Source organism: Myxine glutinosa, chromosome 2, assembly GCF_964187855.1.
Source record: "Myxine glutinosa chromosome 2, kmMyxGlut1.1, whole genome shotgun sequence".
NCBI lineage: Eukaryota > Metazoa > Chordata > Myxini > Myxiniformes > Myxinidae > Myxine > Myxine glutinosa.
Genome location: NC_136262.1, coordinates 181,543,807 through 181,564,605, shown reverse-complemented (window position 1 = coordinate 181,564,605; position 20,799 = coordinate 181,543,807). Strand labels below are relative to the sequence as shown.

Genomic DNA, 20,799 nt, shown 5'->3' with positions numbered 1-20,799 from the left:
GTAGCGTCGTTAAGGCGGCGGTAGTCGCCACATGGGCGCCAGCCGCCCCCTGGTTTTGGGACGATGTGTAGTGGCGAAGCCCATGCGCTATCGGAGCGCCGCACGATGCCGAGGTGTTCCAAAGCGTCGAACTCGGCTTTGGCCACGGCGAGCTTGGCTGGGTCGAGGCGGCGGGCTCTGGCGTAGACCGGCGGGCCCGTGGTTGGTATGTGGTGCTCGATCCCATGTCGTACTGCGACGGCCGAAAACGTCGGTCGCGTGAGGGCCGGGAACTCCGTGAGCAGGCGAGCAAACTCGTTCGCCGCCGGGAGGGCGCATGCCAGCTCGGTCGGAGCGGAGCTGCTCAATGTGCATGCCAGGGAGCTGAAGGTCTCGGCGTTGATGAGGCGACACCGTTGGACGTCCACCAGCAGTCCGTGTGCGCAGAGGAAGTCGGCGCCTAGCAGAGCCATGGGCACGCTGGTAATTAACGCCGGCCCGGCCGTTTCCCGGCTTGCCGAAGGTGCACGGGGGTCGGCATGTCCGGGCCTTCTGTCCGAACCTGGCATGATAATAACACCATGCCTGGTCAGGTGGAGGCTCCGGTCGTCATGCTGGAGGTGGTCGGCGTGGCGTAGCGGCCGCCAATTGCGTCGGCAGTTCGGTCGTCGACCGTGCCGGGTGCTCGGGCACCATGGGCGTTGCTTCGGACGGCGGTGGGCTCCAGGTCGCTGCTCCAATGCGTTGGCCTGCCGCGGAGATCTTGTCGGCTTCCCTGGCGAGGGCGCGGGGATCCGTGATCGTCGTGCTTGCCAGGCCGAGGCGTACCAGGCTAGGCAGCTGACGGAGGAACAGCTCCTGGAACAGGAATTCCGGAGAGTGCTCGCCGAGCAGCGAAAGCATGTAGTCCATTCGCTCGGACGGGCGTGTGTCGCCGAGCTCGGGCAGGTCGAGCAGGCGCCTTGTGTGTTCCGCTGATGAGAGGGCGAAAGCGTCGAGGAGCTTTTTAATCGCGTCGTATTTGTCAGCGGCTGGCGGGCGCTCGAGGAGGCTCAGGGCATGGGCCGCGGTGGCTGAGCTGAGTGCTGCTACCACATGGTGGAAGCGGGTGTCGTCGGCCGTGATGCCTCGCAGGGCGAACAGGGAGTCCGCCTGGGCGAACCAAACTGCCGCGTGAGCCTCCCAGAAAGTAGGCAGTTTGAGGGCAACTGCCGTGTCCATGTCGGGTCACCAATGTAGGAGCTATGCTCCAACATAAATCGAAAGAATGGACGCGACAAAAAGCTGGAATTCGTCGGAGTTTCTTTATTGTGTCAAATCAACTCGGGTACTCTGAAAAGCCTGTTTATCGGGCAGCAATATATATATATACATTATCCCGGAGCGTTTGCCCGGGAAAGGCGAGAGGGGGCGTGCCCGGGCGTCCTGGACGAGGCCTGGCAAGTCGAGAGCGGGCATGCCCGGGCGTCCCGGACGAGGCCTGGCAAGTCGAGAGCGGGCATGCCCGGGCGCGCCCGGGCGTCCCGGACGAGGCCTGGCAAGTCGAGAGCTGGCATGCCCGGGCGTCCTGGGCGAGCCCGGCATGGTGATCGCTCCGCGTCCTCGGTAGGTGCAAGGCGATTGTGTATACCCAGCGGTAGCCGCTACAGTGGTGTAAATATGATGGTTTGGGGCAGCTTTGCTGCATCAGGGCCTGGGCAGCTCACCATCATAGAATCCACTATGAATTCTTCATTGTACCAGAGGGTGCTTGAGGATAATGTGAGGCCATCTGGCAGAAAGTTGAAGCTCAACCGAAGGTGGACCTTGGAACATGACAATGACCCTAAACATAGCAGTAAATCCACCAAGGAATGGCTGAAAAGAAAGAAATGGAGGGTTCTGGAATGGCCAAGTCAAAGCCCGGATGTAAATCCCATCGAGATGTTGTGGGGGGTTTGAAACGAGCTGTGCATGCAAGAAACCCCTCAAACATCACACAGCTGAAAGAATTCTGCATGGAGGAGTGGGCAAAAATTTCTCCCAGTCGATGTCAGAGACTGGTAGACAGTTATAATAAACGCCTACTTGAGGTTGTTTCTGCCAAAGGGGGCAATACCACCTATTAGAGCCAAGGGTGTACTTACTTTTTCCACATGCGAAATTTGCATTTAAGTTTATTTAAATTATACAATGGGCTACAAAATGTAAATGTTTCATGATATTTGTTATATTATATCACCCTTATCTATCAATATTGTTGAAATGAAGATCAAATAGCTGTATGTTGAAATATGTTGAAAACGTCAAAACTTTACACTACTTACTTTTTCCACATGTGAAATTTGCATTAATGTTTATTTAAATGATACAATGGACTACAAAATGTAAATGTTTCATCATATTTGTTATATTATATCACCTTTATCTCTCAATATTGTTGAAATGAAGATCAAGTAGCTGTACGTTGAAATATGTTGAAAAAGTCAAAACTTTACATGGGGTGTACTTACTTTTTCACGTGACTGTACACCATGCTGTCTTTTAATTAAACCTCTCAGTAAAGCGGTGGGAGGCACACCTTGTACCTCTCAGTATTTGTACAGAGATGTTTAGATCATTTCATTTCTGACACAATGATATTGATTTTCGTCTCGACCTTTAGCCCGGAATCAGCTTGAAGGTGTAGAAGGAAACGGAGGGGGTGATGACGCGTCTCACAGGCCTTCACCACAGGATCTTGTTGAATTGCCTCCTGTTCAGGCCTCGTCAGTAATTCCTCCACAGTCTGAACAAATTCATGTCGGAGGGGCTGCCCCAAAGCAAAAACGTAAGAAAGCCAGAATAGCAGGCCAAGAGAGTGGCACAAGAATGGATGAATCTCCTGCAACAGGGGAAAGACCCAAACATGGCTCAGCACCAGATGGAGCTCGAGGTAAAACAATCATCGTTACCTCTTTTTTATTTATGTAACTGTTATCATGTGCAGTGTACACTTGAGAAACTATTAGCATCAGATGTTGTCTACCTATGAGGTACTGTTAAAATGTAAGGTTTTTTTTTTACGGCGTAGCCCATCGGGCGAAGCCGTCTAGAAGTGTTTGTCTGTCCGTATGTATGTATGTATGTATGTCCCCTCAAACGTATACCAATCATAGCTGAGGATATGGTCACATGACAGGGTGATGTGATTATGTCTTATATCATTACGGCGTACGCGGCTGACTCTCCACACTCCGCCATTTTGATTTATATGCCGTTCAAGCTGAATATATCGTCGAACCTGTCATATATCACAAGCGCCATGCTATACCTTTACGTTTTTCATTCAGTGTGAAACACAAACAAACCGATTGTTAAAATGACCATTAAATATCGAAAGCATAGACGATAGAGCTCTTCCAACAATACGGTACGGTACGTATAGGGCTATAGGTCTTAGGCTTCATGCCTCACCTTCGGGCCGCTTCGGACAAATTAAGCCCAGGTTTCTTAATACAGTAGTGTATCGTTTCAGCAGTATTGTTTTCGTAATAATAATAATAATAATATAGTAAATATAACCATAACACTTTAATGCCAATGTCGTGAATGGAAGGTTTATGGATTGAAGCGGTGTATGGTTCATGATCAATGAAGAGCGGTGTTCGGCACAAATATTAATAACCGAGGAAGTAAGGAATTCACCTCGGTTTTTTGATGGTAATATCATTTTCGAAATAATGATAACGTAACGTTAATATTATAGTAAATCTAATCGTAACACTAATCCCTTCGTAGTGACTGCAAACTTAATGGAAGTTAAAATATATCAGTTTTGTGTCCGTTACGTCATTACGACTATGATCTCATTACGACGGTTGACTCCACCGACCCACATTTTAATTTTCAAGTATAACGGCTCACTACAGGAGGGGCAGGAAGGGTCATTCCTCTTTGGGGTATATAGATTACAGTCGATCTATGGTCGGGTCTCAAGAACATTGGGTGTGTGTTCATTTACCAAGTTTCTTGTGGAGAGATCGCCAAGTGGTTTAAGCATTCGAGCAAGCACTCAAATCAAAACCATTAAGGAACGGCTGGCTTGGCAAGCGCTAGCTAGCTGCTTGGTAAATGAGCACACCTCCAACCCCTGTGGGGTACATAGATTACAGTAGATCTTCGTTCATTGCTGTAAGTAAAACTTACCTCACCGATGTCGGGATTTCTCCAAATTTCTTTGTTCAATGTTATAAGCAGCATTAACGACTGTTTGAAAAGGTAAACATATGTGTTTGTGGTTTATAATATTTTACAAGCCCGGCTACGCCGCTGTTAGACTTTTGGTCTTGTTTTGTAACATCTCCAAGAATTTTTGGCTTGAGAGGTATTGCCAGATTGGATCACTTCTTCCAATATTCCTATAACAATTCCCTTTTGTGAGCACTTTTTATTATTGTTTCCCAGACCTTTTTTCAAATTTGAATAAATCATTGTTGCGTGCCTGTCTTTTAACATATAGTTTACAGTTTTGTAACAGAGTCAGATACAGTATGTGATTGTTAGGTGGGTGATTCAGGTAGGATTGAGTGTTTGGTGGGTATTTCAGGTAGGATTGAGTGTTAGGGGTGCAATCAAGTGGGATTGAGTATTCGGTGGGCAATCGGGTGGGATTTAGTGTTAGGTGGGCAATCAGCAACAGCAATGCTGTGTTTGGTTATCATTGCTCTTACGGTACTTGTGTGCTGAGTATCGGTATCGTTTTGCAGCACCATTTTTTGGATTCCATATTTTCGGTGACTTTGCAGCTGAAATCGGATTATAGACATTTCATAACATCAATGCCGGTCATTTTCCTTTTTAAAGAATTGATTGTGGCTTGTGCTTTTGCGGACGGCAGACAAATATATCAACTGGCAAATAAGGGATCGAGGGCCCATTGGCAGGCAGAAGTCACAACGAATAAAGAACAGTATCGGTAGATGTAGGATTGGGCACAAGGTGTTGGTGATCGACACCTTAAAAGTTTGTTGGGAAGAGCATGACCGATTGGATGAAGGAAAGCTTTTCCAAATGCAGAGAAATAGTGGAAAGGAATTTGAATTGGGCAGATAGTCTTTTTGGTGGTAGGTTGTAGACAGCAACCATCCAGGGAAGTACTACCGTCCCGACTTGAGCATTAAAATGGTACCTGGAAACTAGCTTACACTCTCTGTGTCAGGATTGCTGGTCTTACTTGGATAAATGAGTAGGATAAATGTATAATGCTGTGTGAAAAATATAAATTGAACCTGGTAGATTGTCTCACCTGGTAGATTAGTTTGCGTGAGATAGTGTCAGGATTGCTGGTCTTTTTCACCTTGTCATCTCCACCTTTTATTTCAATTCCACCCCCTTTTTGAGGCAAATGAAGAAGCAAGGCAGAGGAAAAGGTGCACCATGCAAACCACAAAACACCACAAATTAGGTGTAATTAAAGTAAGTAACGACCATAAGACCCACGGTGAAATGGAGCATGTGGAGCACGAACTCAAATGTAAAGTACTGATTGGAACGAAGACAAGTCGGTTCATGTGAACGATAGAACCAGGAACGTATTCCGCAAAGTCTGGGAGAGCAACATGCCATGACTTTGGAGAAATCCCTGCATGGCATGGGTTTAGGGGAATCCCCAATGGAGGTACATTTGCATAGACCAAGTAAATGTCCAAATTTAATGAACAGAAGCAAATGCCAGACATCAAATGGTACGCTATTTGGAAACATACAACAGGAAAAGGCGAACAAGGAAACCCAAACAAAAGCAAAGTAGTAGACATGGAAAGTACTGTTCAATTACACGCATGAACGGAATCCAAATGAATGGTTTTTGATTGGTAAATCAGATTTATCTTATTGCTAATCGATTTATTGAGAGTTCATTGAAATGAGAGTCTACTGTACCTATTATGTGTTTAAAAAAACAAAAAACTTTTAATTGAAACAAATTAACAAGAGCGATTTTCTATGTGTATGTGCACTCTCTTTTGATACTAGTTGACTTCAAGAGTCCAAGGACACACCATCATCGGATTCAGCCCACAAAAACACAGGCAGCGCTGAGGACGGCAAAGTGGATCGAGGACCCACGGCGTCCGGTTTGGATCCCTCACAAGCACTTGAGGTGATGCATTCGTGGAAATGTGAAAGAATTCTTTAAAAAATCTTCAAAGAACACTGAGCACGAAGATCCAGATCCGGCCTGTCAGTGGATACAAAACGTAAACTGTTCAGCCTGGCGGAGGTATGCGCTCCACCGAGTGCCGTTCTAGTTTTCTCCTCTTATTCTTTAGGCATATATTTATCATAGTGACATGAGATTTTTCCAGGATTGTCAATAAGACATAGAGCATTGACTAAATCAATGCCACACAAGCTAGTGTCCTTCTCGATGATGTTTCACAGGGTTGTGAGGGGACGACCCCTTCTCCTGGGTTCCGCAGAACTCCAGAGTAGAAACTTTCCTTGTAAGTTCTTCATGTCGCATCACATGACTAGCAAGGTGAAGGCGTCATTCCCTCACAATAGTAGAGATGCGGGGAAAGAACCACAGAGATATCTGTTGGTGATATGGTCTTGCCAAGAAATATTCAGAACTTTACGAAGCAATTGGGTGGAGGTACCATCCGGTGATTTCTCCAATGTTTGGGTCAAGGTCCAGGATTCGCACCCATGGAAAATGATTGACTCAACAGTAGTTTTGAAGACCCTTATCATACTCCGTTTGCAAACTGAAGACCTTCAAACTTTATGGAGGGCGTGAACTGCTGCCCAAGCCTAAGCTTTTCTGCATTCTAAGTCATGCTGCGTGTTGGTATAGGAGCTGAGGTATTTACAGTCATTCATTTTCTCTGTCGGACTTCCGGTAAGTAGAGCACACTCAGCTTTTCAGCACTGAGAACGATCCCAAACAGACCGAGCAGCAGTTTCAACCTTGTGAAGTAGAAGTTCAGCTTCCATTAACATGTCTGAGAGGAGCGTTGTGTCATCAGGAAAGTCGACATCGGAAATGTGCTGGGCTGGATGTCTGCGACTTCTATGCCGGGAGAGAGGTAAACCATCCCAGTCTTCAATCGCAATTCTTAGGTCATAGTCCAAGGCAATGGTAAACAGGTAAGGACTGAGCAGGTCACTTTGAAGAACTCCATTGTCAATTTGAAAAGTTGTAGTTTCTCCTCCAGGGGTTAATACCACTTCAGAGGTATCTCCATACATGATTTATACGTCCTTCACAATCGACCCAGGGATCCCATATGCGTATATAACTTGGAAAAGTTTATTCCTATCAATGGAGTCGAAGGCTTTCCTTTCCTGGTGGTTACATACTTCCTCAATGATGCACCTGAGAGCAAGGATCCTAGAAGATGTAGATCGAAGGGGCCTAAAACCATTTTTATTTGGGGGTAGGATATTTCCTAATTCAGGGCAAATTCTGATAAGGAGGAGGCGATTGTAGATTTTTGCTGCTGTTTCAGTTTAACTTATTCCATGATAGTTTTCAGAAAGCGTTAAATTGCCTTTCTTGGGTACTGGTACAATACCTGCTTTCCCCCATCCTGGAGGGCACTTTCCCAGGTATGTTTCGTTGCAGAATTTCAATAGGATTTTTTTTTAAACTTCGGAAGTCACCAAAGTTCGATTGGAATACCATCGAGGCCGGGGGCTTTTCCAACTTTCATTTGTTTCATTGCCATGTCAAGTGTATATTGTGAAACCGCTGCTCCTGGGCTTCATCGTTCTGGTGTTTTTCGAAAACTCTGAGTGAAACATACAGTTGAGAGTAAAGGAAAATATTTAAGAATGACCTCGTATTAGATCTTATCATTTCATAAACCTAACCACCATTTGTCTGTCAATGCAACTTCACAGTGATTTTACACACAGACGTTTTATAATCTTACTATAATTCACCAAATGTCCGTCCGTCTGCCTGTCTGTTCCCAGGTACTGCAAAAACGGCTGAACCGATCGCAACGAAATTTTGGGTGGGTAATCCTGGGATCTCCTGGAGTAAAATAGGCTATATTGTTTTTCCAATTTCAGCTTTGGTCTCCAGCATTTTCAGGTTTGGACTCCCGCCTAACGTTATTGTCCCGGATACCGCAAAAATGGCTGCACCGATCGCAACGAAATTTTGGGTGGGTAATCCTGGGAACCCCTGGCGTAAAATAGGCTATATTGTTTTTCCAATTTCAGCTTTGGTCTCCAGCATTTTCAGGTTTGGACTCCCGCCTAACGTTATCGTCCCGGGTACCACAAAAATGGCTGCACCGATCGCAATGATATACCTCCATGCCCGTGGGATTCCCACGGGTGACCCCACTAGTATTTTCTAATTGGAACATTATATTGCGTTGAATGAATGAATGAATGATCGTTTTAAGGCCATTTTCCCTGCTAGAGCGGGGGTTAGCCTTGCGGGCCCCATGACAATTATGGTTCCCTGTTTGAGGCAATGTTTTTATGGCCGGATGCCCTTCCTGGCACCAACCCTTAGTCGCCTCTTACGATGCGCAGGGATACGGTGTACCTATTCTAAACCGGGGTACACACCGGGATCATTCATCCCAGCAAGTTGGTACTCAAATAGCCGACCTCGGAAGGATGACAGGCTGAGTCAACCCCCCTGGTGTTAATTTAGCGATCGACCGGGATTCGAACCCAGGATCCTAGGATCCCAAGCCGGCACCCTAACCGCTAAGCCAACACAATGCTAATCATTTGATGTACTTGCGTTGATGTACAACCATGCGTTGATGTACAAAATATCCATTTATAAAGGGAATACAAAAAGACGATTCTTTCTCATGTCCGTCCTAAGTCTCGCACTGTGAAGGACAAAGTTGATAACCGAGTAGCCGCTCTATACCTAGATCACTCTGAAGGTGTTATTTACAAACTAATTAATATTATAGTTTCCTATACTTAAAAATGATTATTGCAAGTTGGATTTATCAGTAAGAATGAATGACAGCTCGCAGTTATCCACGAGAATGAGTGAACGCTGAGTGGAGTTCATATCAAACTGCTTTTATTTACCCTATGGGTGGGAGTACTACATTCTATTTCAATTCATTAAATTAATAATTATTCAATTAAATAATAATCAAGTGAATGATCGTTTTAAGGCCATTTTCCCCCGCTAGAGCGGGGGTTAGCCTTGCGGGCCCCATGCCAATCATGATTCCCTGTTTGAGGCAATGTTTTTATGGCCGGATGCCCTTCCTGACGCCAACCCTTAGTCACCTCTTACGATGCGCAGGGATACAGTGTACCTATTCTAAATCGGGGTACACACCGGGATCATTCATCCCAGCAAGCTGGTACTCAATTTGCCAACCTCAGAAGGATGAACAGGCTGAGGTCAATCCCCCTGGCGTTAATTCAGCGATCGACCGGGATTCAAACTCAGGATCTTAGGATCCCAAGCCTGCACCCTAACCGCTAAGCCAACACCAGGCTTTAAATAATAATCAAGTACCAAGCACAAACGTGACGGGAAATAACCACCTACTTAATCGACACAAATACACTTGCTATGCCCAATACAGTGTATGCACAATATGAGCACCCAGAAATTGTAGGCCTATGTAGCAATAGCAGGATAGAGTGGCCATTTCTAGATATATTGTGCACGTGGCGATAGAAGGGTATGTGACCCTTGGTCAGTGAACTTGCATTTCGATAATACTGGTACTAAATATACACAAAGAATTAAGTTAAGCACCCCCCCCGTTTTTTTACAACCTCGCACATTACAAGTTTGTTGTCGTCAAAACAGTGTAATATACCCATGATATTGCTATATTTTCTGGAGAAGTGATATTATGGTCACATAAAAACATAACAATCATGCCGTTTTCAATATTTTATTCTGAATAATTTAAGGTGAAATTTTTTGGGAATTTTAGGCATATTTTCACCTCAATTTAAGTATGGAGCTATAGGTCCATCACGGACAGTGTGGATGACGTTTATGTTTTCTAACGTACAGTCATTGTTCTGAGAAGACCTCTAGCGATCTTTGCGTCAATAACGTGTGTAGGACCCACGTGATCGGATCACTGACTCAACCCTACGTCTCATAGACCCTATAAGCCGTCGTATGCGTTGCTGTGGCAGGTTGTTCCATTCCCGATGTAATGCACGTTCCAATTCATCCAGATTGGCTATTGGAGGGACCATCTTCGCAATTTGTCGTCCCAACATGTCCCAAACGTGCTCGAGGGGGTTCAACCTGCCACAGCAACGCATACGACGGCTTACAGGGTCTATGAGACGTAGGGTTGAGTCAGTGATCCGATCACGTGGGTCCTACACACGTTATTGACGCAAAGATCGCTAGAGGTCTTCTCAGAACAATGACTGTACGTTAGAAAACATAAACGTCATCCACACTGTCCGTGATGGACCTATAGCTCCATACTTAAATTGAGGTGAAAATATGCCTAAAATTCCCAAAAAATTTCACCTTAAATTATTCAGAATAAAATATTGAAAACGGCATGATTGTTATGTTTTTATGTGACCATAATATCACTTCTCCAGAAAATATAGCAATATCATGGGTATATTACACTGTTTTGACGACAACAAACTTGTAATGTGCGAGGTTGTACAAAAACGGGGGGGGGGTGCTTAACTTAATTCTTTGTGTATATAACGAGTGATCGATCACCCACACCATCTTCTCGTTGAGGTGAGGGCGGGGCTTGGACTGCGCATGCGCGCTTGCCCGAAATTTCCGAGGGATGGCACACACATTGATGAATCAGCTTATACCCCCATTCCACTTACGCCGATCGACCCCGATCTGCACAACGGGAACGATCCTATTTGGAACGGGATCAATCGGCATGATCGTAAACGGAACGTCTTCGATCTTTGTCGATCGGGACAAAAAAATAGTTTGGGGCGATTTTTTTAAACATGTTTAAAATTTCCATCCCGATCTGAAATAGCGGGACTGATCGTGATTACAGCGTGAATGCAACGTAGTCCATCGGAATGATCGTAGTTAGAACGGCTTGATCGTGATTACAGCGTCGTTGCAGCGGGAGGATTATCTTGTGCCGTTTCGACGACGATCGTTACCTATCCGTCCCGCTCCAATGCCGATCAGAGCCGCTGTATATAAATCGGTCCGGATTGCATCAGCCTCACCCGATCAAGTATTTCGACACGACAATTTTTGTCAACGTTGTTAAGTGGAATTGATAACTGCATGAGCCAAATTGCATTGCCCAATAACCCCATGGTCTAAAATTAAAAGCGGTACAAGTTAAACAAATATTATTAATGATCAATTTTACCGCTTTTAATTTTATGACCTTTTAATTAAGTGAATGCAAACTTTGATCCCCTCTACCCAGCAAAAACTTGTCAAATTTTTAGCTTTTATTTTGAAGACCTTTCATTTTGCAATGCATTTTCATCCCCTCAACCCAGCAATAATAACTTCTCCCTTTCCAACCAACACAAGGCAAACATTGAATATCAAGTTTCATAATGTTTATTGTCACATGATTATCAATAGAAATCGTTATCAATGCAATACATAACAATACAACAATGTCCTCCAAAATGTCTTTCAACTCCTTCCCATAGTGTCTCTAATGATGTCTCACCATCCTCTCCTGCCATGGAACTGCACCAGCAGGGCTGTTAAAATAGAGTCTCAGTACCTCCCTCTGACGCTTGGCCTCTACACTGTCCCTGTTACCTCGAACTGCCTGCTCCACCTCTAACATGTTGGCTTGATCTCTCCATTCACCAGGGATGATGTTGTGTCGATAATCCTCCTGGTCCACCTCGGCATGCTGAATACTTGGGAACCGGATGCGGAGCATGCTGTGCAGACAGATAGCAGTTTCGACCAGGTCACGCACCACCTCAGGATACTGTTGTAGTGTCTTGAGCAAGCATTGCCAACGGTTTGCCAAGATGCCAAAGGCGTTCTCCACCACTCGTCGACCCCTTGAGATGCGGTAGTTGTAGAAGAGTTGTTCAGGAGAGTCCACGTCTGGCATAGGGTTTCATCAAGTAGGTGCGGAGAGCAAAGGCATCATCTCCAAGGATGAAGAATGGCATCTCTTCATCATCGTTCCGCATGGCCAGGGGGTCGGGGAATCCAATGGTTTCATTCTCTATGCACTCTTTGAGCTCCGAAGCATTGAAAATCTGAGCATCTGACATGTGTCCCATTCCACCAACATCCACCCACAAGAACTTATAGTCGGCGTCCACCAGTGCCATCAACACGATCGAGAAGAAGGCCTTGTAGTTGTGGTAGAGGCTGCCTGAGTTGGGTGCGCATCTGAGGGCGACGTGTTTGCCATCAAGAGCTCCGAGCACATGAGGGATGTTCCATTTACTTTCGAAATCATCAGCGACTTCTGTCCATTCTTCTGGGGTGGTAGGGCACTTCACCATTTCTTCTTTGAACTCTGCAACGATGGCTTGACACACCTCCGGAATGAACTTGACGATGGTGTTTCTGCTGACCCTGAAGTCGTAGGAGAGAGTTGGGTAGAGGTCTCCTGTAGCCAGATGCCTCAGGGTGATGGCGAGCTTCATTCCAGGTTGTAGGGCCTTTCTCAGCCTGGTATCTTCTTTCTCAATCCTGGGGGTGATTCTGTGGAGGATTTCATCAAAGAGAGCAGGTGGCATCCTCACAAAGTTCTGGAAAGAGTTGATGTCCTCCAGCCTCAGTTCATTCATCAAGCGGTCGTAGTGCCCAAACTGCAATCTTCTTTCTTCTGTCAACCATGGCCGGACCCAGAACTGAGGGGCTCTTCTTCTTCTTCTCATTCTTCTTCTCACTTGAGCAGCTCTTCTTTCATTAATTGCATATTGTTGGAGAAGTAGAGCGAGCTGCAGACGGCCATTTCTCTGATGTTGATCCATGGCTGTCTTCGACGATACTGATGATCGGCAAGCAAATCGGGCCCTATTTATACGGATCGGGACCTGAAATCTGCTTTTTAGTCGGCTTAAAGACGGGAATAGAGCGTAGTTAGATCGGTTTGGTCGGGAATGACGTAGTTGAAACGGCAATAGATCGGCAGCATCGGCGTTGGATCAGTTTTAGATCGGCGGCGATCGGGAATGCATCGTGTCAGAGCGGCGGCAATCGCGAATGCAGCGTGGTTACAGCGTACGCGAGCGGGAACACAGCGGCTCTAAACGGCTTCGATCGGGTCTTCAGGGACCCGATCTACCCACGATGAGCGTGGTTACAGCGTAGTGATCGTAATCGGAGCGTACTTAGGACGTAGATACAGCGTAGATGACCAGTTTTTTCCCAAAGTGTCCCGATCGCTCCCGACCTGGAGATCGGGGCTAATCGGGGCCAATCGGCATAAGTGGAATGGGGGCATTACCTGCGAAACACCGGGATAACAGTTTGTAGGCTAGACAGCTTAGAGGTGAGTGTGCGTACCTCTTGGTCATCCTGCCAGCCATGTCAGACTGATGATTTACTGTACCATTAATCTTCAAGGTCACAAGCAGAGTGACAACATTTTGGATGACCCTTGTAAACAGCAATACAATTTGCATTCATCGAGTAACATGTCAGAACTCTTTTTCATATTCGTTGATCATGTAGTCAATAATAGGCATATTTACAGAACATTTATCGAGTATCTACCACATAAAACACAATGTGTATTTGTGTGACGTCTGTCCCCCTCTTCATAAGGGTAGGTTTTAAAGGCTTTGAGTAGCGCTTTAGGAGGGTTTCGAGTGGGGTTTTAATGGACAATCTTTGAACATGACTGTGTGTCCACCGGCTGAAAGACTCCAAGGACCCGAAATACGCCAAGGACCCAGAAGACCCCAAGGACTCTGGCACCCCGCTCTGCTCACCAAACTCTACTCCGATGGTATCCATGGAAATCTCCACGCATGGCTTGCGGACTTCCTCTCTGGTCGGACTTCATCTCTGGTCGTAGTCAACGTGTGGCCCTGAATGGATTTCTCTCATCTCCCCTTCCTGTTCAGGCTGGAGTTCCCCAAGGCAGTGTTCTGCGCCCCTGTGCTTTTTCTGGTCTTCATCAATGATCTCTCCGACTCTCTGGAAAATCCTCTCTATCTCTTTGCTGATGACTCCACTCTCTGCTGCTCCATTCCTCATCCCTCAGATCGGCAGTCTGCAGCCTCCTCACTCTCTCCAGACCTGGACAAAATCACAGACTGGTCAAACAAGTGGAACATGTCTTTCAATCCTGACAAATCTCACACGCACCCAATGTCTCTCCGAAAAGATCGACTGATCAACCCTCCCATCTACTTTCTCAACAATCCTCTCCAAGAAGTTCTGTCACTCAAGCTTTTGGGTCTCACTATCTGCCATAATCTTTCCTGGGAAAACCACATTTCCAAGCTGGCCTCCAAAGCCAGTCGCCGACTGGGCGTCAGACGTCGTGCGAAATCCTTCCTTGGCACACCTGAGCTCCTCACCACATACAAGGCTTTCATCCGCAGCTCAATAGAATAATGTTCTCCCCTCTGGGCCGGTGCTCCTGCCTCACACCAAGCTCGGCTTCACGCTGTTGAAACCAAAGCTTTAAGAATCATTGGAATCTCCCGCGGTGAAGCTAACTCCGAGGGCCTTTCACTCACTCACCGCAGGCAGGTTGGTGGTCTTTATTTTTTCTACCGACTCCTCTCCGGCCTTGCTCCCCCAGCTCTCTCTGTGCTCTGTCCCCCAAATATTCCTACAGGTTGCACAAGATCTGCCAGAAACCCTCTTATGGTTAAACTGCCAAAATCAAGACTCTCTGCTCACCTTCACTCTTTCATTCCTCTTTTCTCCCACCTCTGGAACAAACTCCCTCATTCTCTTCAATTCCAGTCCTCCCTCCCGGTCTTTAAAACAGCTGTTCACCACCATCTCTTATCTTCCCCCATCCAAAACCTTGATCTTTTCTACCCTCACTAATTCACCCATGATCCACTTTTTTGAAATACCAACTTCTTTCCTGGAAGTCCTGTCAGTGTCCATGTGTGTTTATACCTCTCCCACACCCCCCCCCCCCCTTCCCACGAATCCTCCCCCCAAACCCTCTCCCTCCCACAGATCTCCCGATGTCCCTGCTCTCAAATGTTGTGTTTGTGTGCGTCCCCCTCTCTCCCCATCTTGTCTACCGCTCCCCTTATTATACGTTTTATGTGTCTGTTTGATTTTGTGTGATTAATGTTAGCTCTTTCACGAGCCTCGATCTTGTATACAAAAAAAACAAAAAAAAACAAACCTAAAAGACCTTGAGGACCCAAAAGACCCTGAATACTGAAAAGACCCTGAATACTGAAAAGACCCTGAAGACCCAATGGACCCCAAGCACCCAAAAGACCACAAAGACTCAAAATATCCCAAGACCCTTAAAAATCCCAAAGACCCAAAATACCCCAAAGACCCTTAAATACCCTGAAGACCCAAAATACCCAATATACACCAAAGACCCAAAAAGATCCCAAAGACCCTTAAAGATCCAGAAGACCCAGAACTCAAATTACCCAAAAGACCATGAGAACCCAAATGACCCAGAGGACGCAAAAGACCTCAAAGACCCAAAATACCCGAACCGAGGACGCAAACCCGAGGGCCCAAAAGACCCCGAGGACGCAAAAGACCCCGAAGATCCAAAATATCCCAAAGACCCAAAATATCCCGAAGACCCAAAATATCACAAAGACCCTTAAAGACACAGAAGATCCTGAAGATCCAAATGACCCAAAGGACCCCGAGGACTCCTAAGACCTAAAAGAAGAGTAATTATGTCTCTTACATTGGAATTGTAGACTATTGCTTGCAAACCGAGCCTCAAGGTCAGTGTACAGAAGAATTAAACAAAAATAAATAAAAAATAAAATAAAATAAAAAGGTGCAGGGAGGTGAAATTCGCTGCATGTGATGTGCAACGCACGCATAGTAAACCGAGTGTTCATTTAAGTCTGTAGGGTGTCTAACAAATAAATGAACATATGTCACCCACAGGGTGAACCGTATCTTGCCAAAATGTGAAAATTCCGTTTTTTCGTCATGACGTCATCAAATGACGTCATAGCGTCAAACTGTTTACAGATCTGGGAAGCACTCATCAAGGGCATTCATATGAGGTATTACTCGATATGGTACCTACGATTTCAAAATTTGACCTTGGGGTCAATAATTTTCGACCTCCAGCGCTAACCATGAAGTTCAAGGCCGATCGCCACCAAAAACTAATCAGCTGAGCGCCGGACCATATACTAGATTCCCATGAAGTTTGGAGACGATCCGATCAAAGTTACTCAAAAAATTAGTGTTTCGTCGACCTCCATGATTGACCACAAAGTGACCTTGACCTTTGACCTTGACCTTCAAAATTTTGTGTGCTGAAGGGTATCTCTATAGGACTCTGATATGCGAAGTTACAGGAGTTTCCAATAATAACTGTGGTCTACAGAGTGATCTAAACGTGAAAAAAAATGATTAACCACAAACAAAAAAACAAAAAAACAAACAAATAAACATATGTCACCCACAGGGTGAACCGTATCTTGCCAAAATGTGAACATGAGTGACTTGCTTCAGGTCACACTGAGGTGAACAGAACTGCTATCCACTAGAAGCGACTTTGAGGAATGTCTGCCCACGAGATATTCCGATGATAATCGTTCTAGAGAGTGACCTTGAAAAATACGTGTTTGCCTTATAACGTCACCAAATGACGTCATTTATATAATGTCTAAAGCTTGACCTTGACCTATAAATGTCTAAAGCTTCACTTCGCAAAGTGACCTTGACCTTTGACCTTGACCTTAATAATTTCGTATGGTGAATAGTATGTCTTCATGACCAACGCACATGAAATATTGAAAGATTTTGATGAGAACTGAGGAAATAATTTTTTCATGAAAATTCCGTTTTTTCGTCATGACGTCATCAAATGACGCCATAGCGTCAAACTGTTTACAGATCTGGGAAGCACTCATCAAGGGCATTCATATGAGGTATTACTCGATATGGTACCTACGATTTCAAAATTTGACCTTGGGGTCAATAATTTTCGACCTCCAGCGCTAACCATGAAGGTCAAGGCCGATCGCCACCAAAAACTAATCAGCTGAGCGCCGGACCATATACTAGATTCCCATGAAGTTTGGAGACGATCCGATCAAAGTTACTCAAAAAATAAGGGTTTCGTTGACCTCCATGATTGACCGCAAAGTGACCTTGACCTTTGACCTTGACCATCAAAATTTTGTGTGCTGAAGGGTATCTCTATAGGACTCTGATATGCGAAGTTACAGGAGTTTCCAATAATAACTGTGGTCTACAGAGTGATCTAAACGTGAAAAAAAAATGATTAACCACAAACAAAAAAACAAACAAACAGACAAACATACAAGCTGACTAATACATCTTGCAAAAACTTCGTTTTGGCAAGATAAAAAAGATAAAAGCACATCTGACACTAGGCCCAGGCTTCAGATTCTGGTAGGCTCATGAGGCTGTACCATCAAAAACTGTTCCAACCCATCATTTTTACGGGCTTTATACTAGTATTATTATTAATCACTGACATGGCTCAGAGATGGATGCTAACGTTCTTGCATCCCTGTTTCTGCAGGAATCGTGCCCGTGAAAGATGGGCGTTAGCATCCGGAATCCCAATGATGGCTCGTCCATCAGATGGTGTCTGCTTCTCTGATGAAGGTTTCAATCCTCAGGTGTTAGAGCCTATCAGCAGCAAAGCACAGAGAATATTAGGAGTGGCACCAATGTGTTACTATGGTGATAACGTCATCCCACGTCCTGTCAGGTATATTGCACAGTTGGTATTGTTTAGTTAACATTCTGTTGTATTCGTGCGAGCTTGCTGCAATATCTAACAACTGCTTTGTCTCAAATGAGATGGAGATTACCCATTGGCTTGTTAACTTTTTACACTCCATTACCTCACTGTTACCAGAGGCCGAGGTGAAATCTAAGTGATTGGGCTTTGTTTAACCACCCTTGAATGCTCAATCAATTCTGACATCAATGATGATGTGTTGGATTATGTGAATTAATAACTCTGTTTCAGTTTACTTCCTGGTAAACATCAGACTATGTGGTGTCAAATAGTTAGTGGGTTTTTTTTGGTCTGCAAAAGCTAGGCTTCTGGTAGCTTGAGGTGGTGGAGGATAAAAAGGCAACACATTCATTAGCAGTGCGGGGTGGTGCAGCCACAGTTGGACACAATACGCAAGGGAAAGGGATGTGCCCAGACAGTGCGGATGCTCTAACTATTACGCCACAGAGTTAGCAAGGGTTAAATGGGGGTAATAAAGATCATGGGTCAGGATGGGGGATGACATGAGAGGGTGGAGCACCATTTGCTTGAAGCACTGGAGGGAACAGTGGGACTGATACACCTCAAGAAGGAAGTTCCACAAGAAAAAAGGAACAATAGAGAGGACGTATGCAGTAAGCCTGTTTTTTGGGGAATTTGGGAGTCAGCTTGGAAGGGGTTTCTGAAAAATGCAGTCTGGAGGAGCTGGAGGAAGCTAGACCAAAGGAGCAGTGGTAAAACAGGCCACCGAGCAGTTTGAGTTGGGAGAGTAACAAACAGGTCTTGTTCTTCAACCTCATCGTGGGAGATTCCAATAATATTGAGAGCCTTCGGCTGTCCTGTAAACTCTGCAGTGCTCATTGGGTCTTGGTGATGAAGTCAAAAAGCAGAACCACATGTCGAATATTTGGGTGGTGCTGTCTTTTCCTCTATACTTCCATTGCTCATTCTAAGTTGTCGAGTTGGCATTACGAGCCATCCGCAATGCATGGAATGGCATCGCATGTTCACCAGACTAAGTGGGACAGGCAGATGAACCTATCTATGAAAGGCATTACTAAACCAGCTCGCTCGTTACCAACAATCTGGTCATGACAAGGTAAAACTCCTGAGACGAGCACTGTTTCCAGAAGCTTGGAATAAAAAACAGCTCGACTGCTGCCTTCAGCTTGATTTGAATTCCCAACCTCTGGGATCCGAGTCAGGCACCCTTGCCACTAGGCCACCAGACAACGCAGCTCAAATGTAACATTAGAAGGAAAGTAACTGATGTGGAGTCCACTTCTTGAAACAGGGGGTCAACAGGAAGTGACATAGACAAACAAAACATAAGGTAAAGTGTTTTGTCAGGTTTTTTTTTTAAACAAGTAGAAATTACTAAGGTAGAAATTGAAGTGAGGGTGGTGGACAATGGGACGGATGGGATGGATACACGGCGGATGTGTCTGGATAGCAATGGGGGAAAAAAACGAGTCGGCCCAAAAACGAGCATGAGATGCAGGATCAAAATAATATAACTGACATGATAAAAAATGACAATAACATGGGAGTTAGCACACAATACGAAGAACAACAGATGCAAAGAGAGAACATAAAAGCGACAGCAGCACAGAATGATTACTGAACTTTTTTTGAAAGCAGAACACTCTGGATTGCTCACCTTCACTCCTTCATTCCTCTTTTCTCCCACCTCTGGAACAAACTCCCTCACTCTCTTCAATCCCACTCATCCCTCCAGGTCTTTAAAACAGCTATTCACCACCATCTCTTATCTTCCCTCATCCAAAACCTTGATCTCTTCTACCCCCGTTAATTCACCCCAGATACACTTTTTTTTTTTGAAATACCGTACCGACTTCTTTCCTGGAAGTTCTAGCAGTGTCCATGTGTTTCATACCTCTCACCCCCCCCCCCCCCCCCCCCCAGTTCCCATGCCTCCTCCTCCAAGCCCTCTCCCTCCCACGGATCTCCCGATGCCCCTGTTCTCTGCTGTTGTACTTGTGTGCTTCCCTCTCTCTCCCAATCTTGTCTCCCGCTCCCTTTATTGTATGTTTTGTTTGTCCGATTGTTTTTTTTGTGATTGATGTTATCTCTTACACGAGCCTTGATCTTGTATACAAAAAAAACAAATCTGAGGACTGAAAGCAGCAACCATGACTAGGACACCGGAGTCCTTTCTTTGTGTAAGATCCATGTTTTGAATTTATTTGTGTGCAGGTACATATCTCCACATCCGTATCACCTCCATCATTACCAGACAGAGGAGGGAGTGCAGATGTTGCCGCTTGAAGAGAGAGGCCCGCCGGGCGGTCGCCCACGCAGGCCTCATCGTGCTCCGTGCAATGGTCCACCGCCGCTCGGTCCGCGGCCTCGTCGCCTCGTTGATCTCCAGTCCGCATTGTTCTACGTCGGGGATTCGGACGAGGGGCCGCCATCACCACCTTTTGCAACAGCAGCAGCCACAGCTAAAGCTGCTCCTAGACGCCGTACTACCCCACCGATACCCGTACCTTCCACGTCAATCTCCAGCCGGGATTCTGGTAGAGCACGAGCGACGAGCAGAAGTGGTGGCAGTGTTACAGCAACAACGGTAGCAGGGATGGAAGCAGTCGTCACAGAGTCAGATTCCAGCAGCGATTTACAGCTGAGTGGTGGCACGGACCAATATCTTCAGATTCATCCTCGAAGAACGGAAAGCAACGAAATAGATCAGGATGATGCAACACCAGCTCTCATGACCATTTCGCCACCACCTCAGGACACTCGCCCATCTAAGGGAAGGCCACGCCGGCGGTGGAGTCCACTTCCTGCAGATCTTGTCTGCACCAATGTTTGAAAGAGAATGTGTTTGCTTTGTTCAATTTTGGTAATTATCACAAAGGAATGTCAATGTCAAACTATTCAAGGTTTGTCTGGTGGAAGTGAGTTTACCGCAACATGTTTTATGTCCCTTTCCATCACGCCTTGCTATTGAACATTTATTTTCGCTTTTGAAATGCCT

General features: G+C 45.6%; 1 protein-coding gene across 1 annotated transcript in view; it reads left to right on the top strand.

The window, feature by feature from the left end:
• The window catches only part of TMC3 (transmembrane channel like 3), a 108,536-nt gene extending 87,902 nt beyond the window's left edge, over nt 1–20,634 (top strand). Inside the window, exons 23-26 of the mRNA XM_078772680.1 lie at nt 2,624–2,893; nt 5,974–6,100; nt 17,595–17,786; nt 20,016–20,634. Of these exons, the coding sequence (XP_078628806.1) occupies nt 2,624–2,893; nt 5,974–6,100; nt 17,595–17,786; nt 20,016–20,634 (1,208 nt within the window). The remainder of the gene's footprint in view (nt 1–2,623; nt 2,894–5,973; nt 6,101–17,594; nt 17,787–20,015) is intronic.
• Nucleotides 20,635–20,799: the final 165 nt, after the last annotated feature.